We start from the raw sequence: 15,467 nt of genomic DNA on the forward strand, positions 1-15,467 counted from the left end.
GAGTTAGGGTGCAAGGTTCTTGTAACTTGACAGCTTTAAGACTTGCACACTTCAATGCCAGAGTTCCTGAGCCAACATGACTGGAGGAGGAATTCTGGGAGTTTAAGTCCACAAGTCTTAAAGCTGTCAAGTTTGAACACCCCTGGGGGTTTTTATCTAAAGGGTTAGGGGTGCAAGGGTCTTGTAACTTGACAGCTTTAAGACTTGCGTGCTTCAAATGCCAGAGTTTCTGAGCCAACATTTTGGTTTCCAAGCAAGAGCGTTGTTAAGTGAGTTTCACCACATTTTACAAGTTGGCCATGCCCACCCAGTCACAGGACTGCCAAGCCATTCCCACTCAGTCACATGGCTGGCAAGCCACTCCTACCTGGTCACATGGCTGGCAAGCCACTCCCACAAAGCAGGCCACACCTACAGAAGGGGTTCTAAAAAATTTTGAAACCCACCACTGGCTTGAGCCTTCTCTCCACCACCCATAGAGCATTTATTCTTTGAAGACCTCCAGAGCTCCAAAACTTTGATTCTTTTTTATGTATAAAATTCAGCGTGAATAGAAATAAGGATCTTTTTTAAAAAAAATAAACAGCTTCAATTTCACAGGATTAAAACAAAATGGTTCAAGAAGTAGGAGATGATAGAATCTGAATTTTTATGCCCATGTTGGTTTTACGGTTTAGCAGTAAGGACAAACCTGTTCTGATATTCTTGCAATACTTGATAGATGCTAATCAGAAAGGTTTGATTTTTAAAGCCTCCAAAAACACAGTCCTTGTAGATTCGGAACTCAGCAGCAGTAACAGCCTCTCCTTCTGGAATCTGAGACAAATTAAATTTGAACTCCTTGTGATGATGCTGATAAGGCATGAATTCCTTGTCATATTCAACTGTATAAAAAAAAAAAACAAGAAGGTAACAATTATAATTTAACCATAAATTCTTTCCCTCCCAATCTAATTTTCAGAAATAAATTGCATTTGTTTTTGCTTGTTTTTAATGACAAATTTGCCTCAGAAAAACTAAAATAAGGCAGCTGAGAAATGTTAAGAAAATAATATTTCATAAAAAGAAATAATCAGAACTGGGCAATTTCATGTTGGCAAAAATGGAAACAATTTTTGTTCCATTTGGTTTTTGGCAGTGACGTGCGGTGAGGTTTATGGCTGGTGAGGCAGCAATTTTTTTAGACTTGTGGACTTCAACTCCCAGAATTCCACAGCCAGGCATGCTCAGTTCCGATTTAAAGCAGCAGCATTTGTTTTTTTTCCTTTGCTAAATAAGTTTCTTTCTTTCTTTTTCTTTTTCTTCTCCCTTCCCCTCCTTCCTCCCTCTCTCCCTCCCCCCCTCTCAAACACACACACACACACACACACACACACACACACACACAAAGTTGCACCAGGAGGATGAAGTTTGAATTCCTCCCCCTCCCTCCAACCCACACATACCTTTTCCAGCTGTTTCAGAGAGGATTTCAACTCTGCTCTTGCCTGCCATCATGAAAAGGGAAAAAAAATGTAAAAGGAAAAATCCAAGAGCTCTGAGGTCAGGCTGGGCTAGTTGCTGCCAGAATCACCGTGGATGACTCTGCTTAACTGTTTAAAAAAGCCTCTAAAAAAGCACCCTCTATAGGAGGAGGCGGGAGAATGACGTGCCTCATCTACGTCAGGAATTTTTGGGCTTTTAACCCTTGCTTAACTCTGCTCGAGTGATCATAAAAAGTCAGACTCGATGAGGCACATCGTTCTCCTGCCTCCTCCTGTAGAGGGCGCTTTTTAAGAGGCTTTTTTAAACAGTTAAGCACTAAGCAGAGTCATCCACGGTGACTCTGGCAGCAACTAGCTCAGCCTGACCTCAGCTCTTGCCTTTTTCCTTTTACATTTTTCTTTTCTTTTCATGATGACAGTGGTGAGGCTCTGCCTCCCCTGCCTCTTCTGACTGCACGTCCCTGTCTATTGGCCCAATTGCCCCAGGCCCTCTACATACTTTTTCCCATAGAAAGCCTGCTTTCCCACCATCATCAGATCCTCTGGAGCTTTCCACAGCATTGCACAAAATGTGTTAGGGAAGCATAATGGATTGCTCCATTTAACACTATGAACGTTCTAACACTTTCCACACCCTTTAGTACACTATCACTCACCCAAAACCGTATGAGTTATTATTCCCAATTACTCATAATTCTGTCACTTCCAGGATGGATATTATGATTTTAAAAAAATACAGTGACCAAAGGATTAGTAACTGCAGGGAATCACTCTGTTCTTTTCTGTTAGCTTCAATACTCAACTGCTACTAAGTGTTTACCTGTAATGAAGAGCAACTTAGAAAATGTCGCTGAATTTTTTGATCAAGATATTACTAGAAATTACTAGTTTCTTTTACTTGAGACTGGAATTCCACATACATTAAAGGCATCTTATGCTCTGGGATTCATTCTTATAAAGAAATTGAAATGAATATATGAAATAATACAGAGCCGAGGTTGCACAGTGGTTAAATGCAGCACTGCAGGCTACTTCAGCTGACAGCAGTTCTGCAGTTCAGCTGTTCAAATCTCACCGGCTCAAGGTTGACTCAGCCTTCCATCCTTCCGAGGTGGGTAAAATGAGGACCCGGATTGTTGTTGGGGGTGATATGCTGACTCTGTAAACCGCTTAGAGAGGGCTGAAAGCCCTATGAAGCGGTATATAAGTCTAACTGCTATTGCTATAACTGCTAATAAGTATTAGCTTCTGATAAGACTTGGATCAATGAATACGAATATTCTGCTTTAGTATCTCAACTATAGGTTGGCTGAAAAATTGTGAAAGTAGATTAGTTGATCTTAAAATGCATTTAATATCGTACACCTATCAGGTTCCCACAGCAAACACAAATTTACTTCCAATCAGTTTATGGCTGATAAAAGTTTGAACATTAATTCATATGGCTTGGACTTATTATCACTATAGTAACAGGGTGAACTTTATTTTCCTTGATCACATCCTATACCCTTTTTTGGATTTACTTGTATTTAGCCGTTTTTTTCCCTGGCTGGCTGCCAGTCAAGATCTCCCAGGAATGCCTTCCTGACGCGGCATTTTTCTGCTCTGTTGGCACACTGCCATTACCCATTCTATTTTGGTATTCTTTTTCCCCATATCCCTGTTTCTCATCTCAAACAAGAAATCCTTCTAGCCTTCTGTTAATGTTCAACCTGCACTATGTTACTAAGTCTCATTGAGTTCTATGGCTCTTATTCTTAGGTAAGGATGCAGAGGCTGCAGTTGTATGGAACGGATATGTTTAGACCAGCTTGCTCTACGTAAGCTAGAGATGGAATTGTTTTGGTATTGGACTGACCTTTTTTTTTTTTGCAAAAAACAAAATTAGTGGGTTATTGCACTGGGCATTGAACACAATGAAATCTGTTCTGACCCCCTCCTCCGTCCAGTAACAAAAGCCGAGACAAGCTTAACTAGAATGTCCTTTAATAACAAGACCAGAATCTCGGTGGCTGAAAGCCAAGCAAACAAACAGATAAAGACCTTGGCAGCAAGTCCGACAAACCTTGGCAGCAATTCAGACAAATCCAGCCTGCCAAGTTAGTTACGTTCTCTTTAATCAATGTGCTGACTTATGCAAGAGGGGCGTGTCACAAGCAGTCTTTTTTATAGTCTGGAGAGGAGCCTAATGACCACCAGCTGAGCGCAATTACCTCCTGTAATTGCATAATTGTTCTTGACGCCAAGTAGTTCTTCGATGGCGTGCATCCAGGAACAACTCACTGCTGGTTTCTGGATCACTCTCCCTTGTCTCCTCCCCACTGGTCCAAGGCTCAGGCGCTACCTGGTGGCCAACTAGTCTCTCTATGCCCTGCTCGGAGTCGGAACCCTGTCCAGGGTCCTCCACATCCTCCAGGGCCGATTCATAGGCCCCTCGCTGTCGGAGTCTGGTGACAGCTCCAAAGGCTCATGCTGGGCCACAACAAAAATCTATATACACTTTCCTGGCAGCATGTCAACCTAAGCTCTAGTGGCTCTTCCTCTTGAGAAGCACACATAGGATCTAGTTCCTTTAGTCAGTTTATTAGCCTTATTTTCTTCTCATTTACAAAGGATTCTGATTTTTCAGAGTTCTCATTGAGCAATTTCTCTGGCAGAGGGGATTTATCTACTACAGACCATACTTTTTAAAAGCAAAGCTGAAGAAGAGCTCATGTTCTCATCAACCTTCCATTGATGGAATGCGTGGCACGACAAAACCGCACTCGTCAAAATCGCGGTGATAAAATTGTGGCGCTAAAGCCGCGACGTCATCACCGCGCATCATCACGGCCGTGACAACAGCGCGGCAACAGAAGGGCGCTTTAAAACGGCGCCGCGGCAGAAAGCCGACTTCAATTAAGGTAAGAGTTAGGATTAGGTTTAGGGGTTTGTTTTAGGGTTAGGTTTAGGGTTAGGTTTAGGGTTAGGTTTATGGTTAGGTTTAGGGTTAGGGTTAGGTTTAGGGTTAGGGTTAGGTTTAGGGTTAGGTTTAGCATTAGGTTTAGCGTTAGGTTTAGCGTTAAGTTTAGGGTTAGGTTTAGGGTTAGGTTTAGGGTTAGGTTTAGGGTTAGGTTTAGGGTACTGAGTACTTGGGAATGCGCGAATTTGCCCTCCGCGATTATGTCATCATGGTAGGGTCGCGTTTTTCCTTAGCGCTTAGAACGGCGCGAATTAGTCTTCGCACTTATGTCTCCGCGGATAAGGGCTTCGCGGATTTGTGGTGGAACCGATGGAATGCAGGTAACGCTTTCCTGCCTTGTACTTCCTGCTTTGTACTTCCTGCCTTGTACTTCCTGCTTTGTACTTCCTGCCCACTGAACTGATTTCAATAGCATCTTCCTTTATTTTCTCCATCACCAACCACATTTCCAGAAAATGTAAGATGGCACTCCGCCATTCCCTACTCTTTATTTGGAAGAAAACAATTCTTATATACAGTATTTCAAATGAATGAGGAAAAAAAATCTCCAATGCCTAACCAGTATCGGGAGGTGGTGAACCAATTAGTAGCAAGTTGAGTTAATTAACTTAAAAACGGACAAGTATCCAAACTCGTTAGACAGAATAGGAACCCTTTATGGGAAATCTTATTGCAAAAGAAAAAAAGAAGTTATCCAACCGGGCAAGCAAAAGAAATATGAAGCTAGTAAGTTTGTCTTATCACAGACACATGTACAAAATAATAAGAAACAAAATAATTTGTCTAATATTAATTTATACAGTGAATATATTATAAAAATGATCACACTGGAAAAGATGACAGCTGGAATGAAAATAGAAGCAACAGCAGATATCGAGACAGTAAAACATCAACCTAGGCACTCAATGAGCTTATACTGGATGGCAACGACATAACAGTAATATCTATTTTGTTTCTGAGAGATAAAACACAGCTGAAGATTGATGATATGCTGGCAAAGCAAAGAGGCACTTAATTGTAGGGAGGAAGGCAATAACAAACAAGATAAGGCTATATATATATATATAACAATAAATATCAGAACACTTAAATCAGTGCTCTTCTCCTTGGTAATATATGACTGGGAAAGCTGGAGAGATAAGGAAAGAAAGAGAGATGGTGGGGTTTTAAATTATGGACTAGAAGTAGAAACATTATTAATTTTGTGAGAAATAAAGATTGCTTCCTTGAGTCAGGGATCCACAAACAAAAACTGCCATGCCTTGTGCCTGTGATGCAAATCAATGACTGGAAACATTATGCACGTGGCACGACAAAACCGCGCTCGTCAAAATAGCGGTGACAAAACCGCGTCGCTAAAGCCGCGACGTCATCACCGCGACGTCATCACCGCAGCGACAACAGCGTGGCGACAGAAGGGCGCTTTAAAACAGCGCGGCGGCAGAAAGCCGATTTAAATTAAGGTAAGGGTTAGGATTAGGTTTAGGGGTTTGGTTTAGGGTTAGGTTTAGGTTTAGGTTTAGGGTTAGGTTTAGGGTTAGGTTTAGGGTTAGGTTTAGGGTTAGGTTTAGGGTTAGGTTTAGGGTTAGGTTTAGGGTTAGGTTTAGGGTTAGGTTTAGGTTTAGGGTTAGGTTTAGGGTTAGGTTTAGGGTTAGGTTTAGGGTTAGGTTTAGGGTTAGGTTTAGGGTTAGGTTTAGGGTTAGGTTTAGGGTTAGGTTTAGGGTTAGGTTTAGGGTTAGGTTTAGGGTTAGGTTTAGGGTTAGGTTTAGGGTTAGGTTTAGGGTTAGGTTTAGGGTTAGGTTTAGGGTTAGGTTTAGGGTTAGGTTTAGGGTTAGGTTTAGGGTTAGGTTTAGGGTTAGGTTTAGGGTTAGGTTTAGGGTTAGGTTTAGGGTTAGGTTTAGGGTTAGGTTTAGGGTTAGGTTTAGGGTTAGGTTTAGGGTTAGGTTTAGGGTTAGGTTTAGGGTTAGGTTTAGGGTTAGGTTTAGGGTTAGGTTTAGGGTTAGGTTTAGGGTTAGGTTTAGGGTTAGGTTTAGGGTTAGGGTTAGGGTTAGGGTTAGGTTTAGGGTTAGGTTTAGGGTTAGGTTTAGGGTTACGGTTAGGGTGCTGAGTGCTTCGGAAGGCGCGGATTTGCCCTCCGCGGTTATGTCGTCGCGCTAGGGTCGCTTTTTCCTTAGCGCTTCGGACGGCGCGGATTTGCCCTCCGCGCTTATGTCATCACGGATAAGGGCTTCGCGGTATTGTGGGTGAACCCATTATGCAAAAACCTGAAAGCCACTATATCACATATGTATATGATCCACTAATATCTCCTGCTTCGTTTTATTTCTCCTTATAAAATCTACATTGTCTGTTACTGGTTCAATGAAAAGTTAAATGCAGCTTTAAATCAATATACTGATGCATTAATCATCAAAACTGCCCTTTTCAATAACATTTCTATCATTTAACTGTCTCGTCAGAAAAAAATAGAATGATTATTCGTGTGTAGCAATATGTTTTGGGGGGAAAAATTTTTTTACAAAAAGAGATGGAAACTACTCATTTTACAGTACTACTTTGGCACAAGTTATTTTTAATACATCCAAAGGTGAAAATATCAGTCCAATATAAAACATAACACAATGTCACTAAAAGGAATATTAAATTTGCTGTTATTTCCATTATTCAGTGGCATAACCAAAAACTATTCCAGGTTAGCAAGCCTATACTAAGTAGTCATGATTTTGCAGATGTGGCATAAACTATGATTATCTGAAAAGAGATATTAAAAAAAGCCTACAGATTGTCTTTCCACACATGGGTTTTTTAAATTAATATCCCTGATGAGTTAGAACATACTTGAAATGCCTCCGTCCATCTGATAAAGAGATTGGATGCTGCAATCCAGTTCCACATATTCTTACTCTAAAATATGCAGTTAAATTTTCTTAAAAGAAATCCACTTCTCTGTAAATTTAAATAGGAGTTCACAAAAAAGTCAGGAAAAGAATACATTGTGGCTTGTGAAGCCCAAACTATGGGTAAAATATTCTTTCTCATGTGAAAAAAGGAAACAAATACTATTACCCACAAGTAAAAATAGTTTAGTTCATTCTGACGCTGGAATACTATTGTGTTGAATATAACAAAAGGAACTGCTTATTCCAATATAGGAAAGCATATTCATAGTTAACATTATAAAAAACACAAGTTTGCTATGATGTACAATTTGTGTCAGTTTTGTTGACTGATGTAAGTAGTCCTTAAATACTGTGGAAGTATAAATATAATTAATACTGGAGAACCATAATAAAGAATAGAGTAGAGTAGAGTAGAGTAGAGTAGAGTAGAGTAGAGTAGAGTAGAGTAGAATAGAATAGAATAGAATAGAATAGAATAGAATTCTTTATTGGCCAAGTGTAATTGGACACACAAGGAAATTGTCTTTAGTGCATATGCTGTCAGTGTACATAAAAGAAAAAATACTGTACTGTACCCTAGGAACAGTTATCTAAATAATTATTGAATTGTCCTAGAGATTCGTGTATGTATGTATGTATGTATGTATGTATGTATGTATGTATGTATCTATCTATCTATCTATCTATCTATCTATCTATCTATCTATCTATCTATCTATCATCTATCTATCTATCTATCTATCTATCTTCTATATCTATCTATCTATCTATCATCTATCTATCTATCTATCATCTATCTATCATCTATCTATCTATCTATCTATCTATCTATCATCTATCTATCTATCTATCATCTATCTATCTATCTATCTATCTTCTATATCTATCTATCTATCTATCTATCTATCTATCTATCTACCTATCATCCATCCATCTATCTATCTATCTATCTATCTATCTATCTATCTATCTATCTATCTATCTATCTATCATCTATCTATCTATCTATCTATCATCTATCTATCATCTATCTATCTATCTATCTATCTATCTATCTATCTATCTATCTATCTATCATCTATCTATCTATCATCTATCTATCTATCTATCTATCTATCTATCATCTATCAATCATCTATCTATCTATCTATCATCTATCTATCTATCTAATCTATCTATCTATCTATCTATCTATCTATCTATCTATCTATCTATCTATCTATCATCTATCTATCTATCTATCTATCTATCATCTATCTATCATCTATCTATCTATCTATCTATCTATCTATCTATCTATCTATCTATCTATCTATCTATCTATCTATCTATCATCTATCATCTATCTATCTATCTATATACGCGATATCTCAAGTTCAGTGTCTTTCATTCAGGGACCAAATATTCATTCTATGTTTTTACATTCAGATTTATGTTCACAAGATGTAAAATGAAGAACAAAATTTCAAAATATTTTAGTGAGTATTAGCAAACAGCCATTTTTGAACATTCCCTATCCTGTTTCATGTTTAGCTTTAAATAATAAACCACAAATTTGGTACCCTCTTTTGCATTCATTGTAAGTAGATTTTTTACAAAAGTCCCTTCCAGAACAGTAATTGCCCTGAAAGAAAATTTTGCTTTCAGAATGCCAAGTATAATTCCTTCTTGTCATACCAAGTTGGTCTAAACCAGGGGTGTCTGACCTTGGCAACTTTAAGACCTGTGGACTTCAACTCCCAGAATTCCCTCACCAGACTCACGTCACTTGCTGTCATGCAGGCATCTATTTCACTTCTGCATTTGATAATAAGCAAAGACCAAAAGGAAAGTTCAGATACTAGAGAAGCAAGCAGTGATGTCTCGAGAAAAGCTGAGATGCGGAAGCAGCATCAATGTTCTTTGACCAGTGACAGTGAAGCAAAGAAATTCTGACCCATGTTTGGGTGATGCATCTTTTCATAAGAAGTCATAATAATGATCACTCATCGTCTCCTTGCCACCATCTTTACTTGCCTAAACTTGGGTGTTTCAATGTGCCTCCAAACCAGTGGTGGGATTCAGCCAGTTCGCACCTATTCGAGAGAACCGGTTCTTAACTTTCTAAGAGGTTCAGAGAACCGGTTGTTGGAAGAAATCTTCTTTTGGTTTTCCCCGCTTTACAGGGCTAATCCTGTAAGGAAGGCAGGAAGGAAACATTCTAGTGTTGTTTCTAGCCTCATCTTTATTGCCCTGCTTACAGAAACTGCCTCTCCGGTTAACCCTTATTACATTGTCACAGCTAAGGCAAAGTGCCCATTGACCTGAGTAATGTTCAGTTGGCCACGCCCACATGGTCACATGTCCATTAAGTCCCACCTACCCACCTTAGGACAGAGAACCGGTTGTTAAATTATTTGAATCCCACCACTGCTCCAAACAATGGAGATGATTCACAACACTTATCTTCCTGCCAGAGGTTTCAAATAGAGAAAACCAAAAACTATGGTGCAGCAGCAACCTAATACATTCAAACTTTGATCACACTGGAGAAGACATTTCCAGAGAAGGATAACCAAGTTTCTTTACTTACTCCCCTTGGACAAAGGCTACATTATTTATTGTGTTTCTGTCTATGAAGATCTTTATTTTCTCTGTTGTATTTTAGTCTCTTTCCGGGCTTCTTTTAAGCCAAAACTGTCTCCTATAGAAAGTGATATTACAGTTAGTATATTTTGCTCCACTTAAAAATAGAAGAGAATTGGCGCATAAAGCCAGAAAGCCTAGACTAAAATAGCTTACCTATAATCTGCTCACAGAGACGAGGAACTAAACAAAAGATAGGAAAACCAGATGCTGTCTGGAGTTGGAGTGTGACAATTGTATATGCTCAGCCACAAAGTTATTTCTTTCTTGTCTTCTGAGAAGGTCCAGGGAATGGGAAGGTTACTGAATATTTTACTTTTGTAGGTATGGATCAGAGACATGCAGTCAGGGGAGGCAGAGCCTCACCACTGTCATCATGAAAAGAAAAGAAATGTAAAAGGAAAAAGGCTGAGCTAGTTGCTGCCAGAGTCACCGTGGATGACTCTGCTTAGTGCTTAACTGTTTAAAAAGCCTCTAAAAAAGCGCCCTCTACAGGAGGCGGCAGGAAAACGAGGTGCCTCATCTAGTCTGACTTTATGATCACTCGAGCAGAGCTAAGCAAGGGTTAAAAGCCGAAAAGTTCCTGACGTAGATGAGGCACGGAGAAGAAAAAGAATGAAGGAAAACTTTTTCGCAAAGGAGAAAACCAAATGCTGTCTCTTTAAATCTGACCTGAGCATGCCTGGCTGTGGAATTCTGGGAGTTGAAGTCCACAAGTCTAAAAAAAAATTGAAACCCACTACTGTGTCAGTGCCTCACCAGCCATAAACCTCGCCGCACGTCACTGGTATGGATGTGATCTAAGTACTCTGCTCCTTCACTTCCTCTAAATTTTAAAAATATTTTCCTGATAACTTCCATTAAGCACAAGGTACAGCTAAGAGTAATCTCAGTGAATCTGTAAACCAGGCCTCCCCTAGACCAGCATAGACTATGTGTATTAGAAATTAAGATATAATGAAAATATGAAGAACAGCTACTGTTTCTAGACAGACCGTGAGAGCTTCAGACTTTCCTTGTAGACTCACAAGAGAGACGTAGTTGGATCATACAAAAGCCACATTGGGCACAAGGAATTAGAACATGGCACAAGGCAAACTCTCATTGCTACTGAAGGTCCATAAAGACCTCTTGAAAAGGAAAGGAAATGGAATTACAACTGCTGGGAAAGAAGCAATGAGGCCACATAGTGGAATTATATCCCTTTTCTGTTGTTTTAAACAGTACAAAAGGAACATTAAATGCCAAGGTTACGATACCTGAGAAATTATAAATGAAGGAGACAGGATTATACTGAAGCTCCATGAATCAACAAATGCAAATTAACAAAGCAGCAACAAGAACATATGACTGAATTATTCGTTGTGCTTTGCCAAGCAGGATGGTCATATGTACAGAAATGGACAGATTCCACATGGAGGATATTAGCCTTATGTCAGGCCTGCATTTATATTCCTTTTAGAATTTTGGCCTGCCACACTTTCTCTTATTTCATTATGCTGTTTCTTTAAGTAGAGTCAATGGGAGGGGGGATTAGAAGGAGTAGGATTTTGGAATGTATTGTTTTTCATTCTTTGCTAGAAGCCAAGGCCATCCTTTGTCTCCACACTTTCACACCTGACCGGAAGCAGCTGGGTGGAGACGCCAGCGCGGAAGAAGCAGATTGGACCATGTGATGGGCTGTGGGTGTGGGGACAAGATCATGAGCTTTTAACTGGGTGGGATTCTGATGTAACTTCCAGAGTTGGAATCTCCACAGCTACGTGCCAACATGTCTGCTTTATTAAATTGGAACTTTAAGCATAGTTTTGCCTTCGACTCTGATTTGATTCTACATGGTATTTGGAACGCTGAAATCTTACAGTTGTTATTGTTATTGTTATTGTTGTTGCTGTTGTTGTTAAAATTTATATGCTATCCATTTGTCAACAACAGGTTATGTAATCCTATAATTAGTTATATAAGTGACATTTGAAGAAGGCACAATGGATCATAATACTCTCATTTCCTCAAAAGCCCACCATAGCTATAGCACAGGCAAACCAGTGGTGGAATTCAAATAATTTAACAACCGGTTCTCTGCCATAATGACCAGCTGGGTAGGCATAGCTCGGTGGTCATGTGACAATGTGGCTGTGGCCAACTCAGGGGCACTTCGCCTTAGCTATTACAATGTAATAAGGGTTAACCGGAGAGGCAGTAAATTACCTCACACATAGCACTGGCATGCATAAGAATATGATGTAAACTTGTTTTTTAAAAGGCATCTTTGGTTTGCGTTAAAACAACTTCAACACACGCAATGTTCTGATTGCACCACAAACGCAGTAGTCATCCTTGCCTTTCACAGAGGCACTGAGTTTTATAAATAGGAGCATGATAGTGTAGAATAATCATATCCAAGGACCAGTGGTGGGTTTCAAAAAATTTTGGAACCTCTTCTGTAGGTGTGGCCTGCTTTCCGGGTCCACTGGTGGAACCTCTTCTAACCGGTTTGGTAGATTTGACGAACCGGTTCTACCGAATAGGTGCGAATTGGTAGGAACCCACCTCTGGTACAAGTACAGATTAGGTGAAATCTAGGTAAAAAACAGTAACTGGGAGAGAGACCTTGGAGTCCTAGTGGATAATCACTTAAACATGAGCCAACCATAAAAGCTAATACAATTCTTGGTTGTATAGACAGAGTTTATCACTACTTTCTGCTGTCATCCTGCCAGATTTAAAACTCTGACCTATTTGAAATATTTTATTAGGAGCAAGCAGTTTTTTCATATCAATAGCCTTCCCAATAGATAACATTCCATCCATTCATACTTATACTAGACCACTTTAACTTCGCCTTAATGGAGCTACGGAAAAGCGAATTATGCGTATGTCATTTTTCACAGAGCACATGGGGAGATTTCTTTTGAAAACTGCCAAGCAGGTGCAAAGGCACACATGGAGGCAATTTAATACTGAAACTCCTCTGGGATCTTTTTTTTCCAGATTACTTCTGATGTTTTGGTGGAAACGGCTTCATTTAATCCAACAAGCATTTTAAGAAAAACACCCCGTTTTGATGCTGCTTCTCAAATATCTCTAGAAACCAGATGAGGACATCAAAATAAACCAATCCTGTGAGCTCCCACCTGCTACTTTGTCCTGTTAAGCAACGAAGCCAAATTCTTCACCATATATATGCACATACAATTCATTCTAATTTCAAGCAGTCACCAATATAATTTATTCCCAAAAAATACTTGTTCATGGAAATTTCTTTTAATTTTCATGTGGCTATGGACAGGCGTGGTCCCAAGCTACAACTTCACGGGTTGCCTGGGTGCCTTTATTAGATTTCAGTGAGTCAGTCATGAACTATGAAGAAACTAATTTAAATGCAGAAGTTGTCACAGTTCAAAAAGTGAGGGGAAGGAAAGAAATAATAATAGGATTATTACAATTCTTAGGAAAAAGAGAAAAGAATTTTTCTCACATACAAAACGTTTGCCATTCTGAAATAGAAATTAGCAATAGCAATAGCAGTTAGACTTATATATCGCTTCATTGTCCAGGGTCCTCCACATCCTCCAAAGCCGACCCATAGGGCCCCTCGCTGTCGGAGTCTGGTGGCAGCTCCAACGGCTCCCGCTGGGCCACAACAGAAAACCATGAGCAGCATCACAAAATGACACTGATAGGTATTACAGCAATGGATTCCCAGTGCTCTCGTTGTGCTAGACTGCACTTCCAAACTGGGACTGAGGGCTATCACTGTGTCCAGAGAGGAACTGAACAAAAGTGTGTCTTTTCAAACCCAAAGGATGACCATATTTTTCATCCTATAACTTATTGTCAGCCCTTCGAGCTAGACCAAGTGACACCACAGAAATATTAAAATTCTGCTTTATTGATCTGGACTATAGTAACACAATCTTGAAAGCCTGACCGTGTTTTTCCTTTCCTTTCTCTTTATTCAAAGAGAACCAAGGTGGAGCACCTTTTAAAGTCTTTTTTTCTCATGCTGCCTTTCTCTTATTTCATTATGCTGTTTCATTAGTATAGTTGATGCGAGGGGGGAATAGACAGGAGTAGGATTGTGGAATGTATTGTTATCATTCTTTTCTAGAAGATCAAGGTCATCTTTTGTCTCCGCACTTTCACACCTGACCGGAAGCAGCTGGGTGGAGAGGCCAGCGTGGAATAAGAAGATTGGACCATGTGATGGATTGTGGGTGTGGGGACAAGATCATGAACTTTTAACTGGGTGGGATTCTGATGTAATTTCCAGAATTGGGATTAACACAGATGTGCTAAGATGTCTGCTTTATGAAATTGGAACTTTAAGGATCGTTTTGCCTTGGACTCTGATTTAATTCTACATGATACTTGGAACACTGATACCTTGTTTCCCTGAACTCATGTTTTGTTAATCTCTGCATATCTTATCTCTGTGTTTCTTTACACTTACTTTACACTTACAAATCACAGGTAATTTTAGCTTCATAAAACACTGGTTATTCTGTAATATTTGAGCATTTAGTAGCGGTAGTTTATACACAGCATTCATTTATAATTAACCTCTCGGATTATACTTGTGCTATAAAACCTTACACAAAAAGTTACTAAGATACATATCTAACTTTTAACCCAATCCTTGAATAAAAAAGTTTGGAAGAAAATCTTCCATGTTGGTAGTTAATAAGACTCAGTAGATTCCAACAGAAATAATATTTCTCTGTTCAAATATGAAGAAAGAGGGAGAAAGAGAGACTGGAAGTTCTGATATATTCACATTTTCATATTCAGTATTTGGACTAATACTGTTTTGGTTTCAGGCTTATCCAAAAGCCTCCAAATTGAAGTAAAATTAAATTGTAAGTTTACATACGGTCATATTTTTATAAATTCATTAAAAAGTAAATATTGAGGGCAAAATGAGGCTGTCAACATGGAGAACATAGCCACCAACAGCTGTCCAGCTTGGGGAAAATCCATGAGTAGAATATTAAAAGCATTTTGTTTTCCAAAACAGGACTATGTGTTTTTTTGTTTGTAATGACTCAATTTCTTTAAAACTGCCAAAATTAAAAGAAAAAAAAAATGTTTCTACTTCTTAATTGCCATTAAATCAAACATTCCAAGGACTGAGGCATTTGATTATCTTTGCAAGCTGTACATGTTTGGTCAAACTGTGAAAGTTCAAGAAGTGTTAAGTATTTGGAGCGTTGGCTGAATAACAAAACTCAAAAGATTGAAATAAACAGACTTCATCTCTTTGAATTAGTGTCAATGGAAACAGGTGTTTGATATTTTGTCCATTTATGCATAATTCATTTTCTTACACTATTACTTAACAGACACATGGTTCCAACAAGTACTGAAAGGCAGTTTGATAAAGAAATTACATGATACTTGCGATTAGCAGCAGAAGCTAGATGGGTTGAAAGTTAATATATTTAAAGATTCAGTCTAAGCAGCTTGCAGTCATAGCCAATAGATACCTAAAATAAG

At 39.0% G+C, this 15,467-nt stretch overlaps 1 protein-coding gene across 1 annotated transcript in view; it reads right to left on the bottom strand.

The window, feature by feature from the left end:
* The window catches only part of BMP6 (bone morphogenetic protein 6), an 88,639-nt gene that overhangs the window by 14,536 nt on the left and 58,636 nt on the right, over positions 1–15,467 (bottom strand). Inside the window, exon 2 of the mRNA XM_087707491.1 lies at positions 692–884. Within this exon, the coding sequence (XP_087563617.1) occupies positions 692–884 (193 nt within the window). The remainder of the gene's footprint in view (positions 1–691; positions 885–15,467) is intronic.

The sequence above is a fragment of the Thamnophis sirtalis genome, unplaced genomic scaffold (assembly GCF_051295495.1).
Source record: "Thamnophis sirtalis isolate CommonGarterSnake01/CBP01778 unplaced genomic scaffold, rThaSir2_p1.2 scaffold_2, whole genome shotgun sequence".
NCBI lineage: Eukaryota > Metazoa > Chordata > Lepidosauria > Squamata > Natricidae > Thamnophis > Thamnophis sirtalis.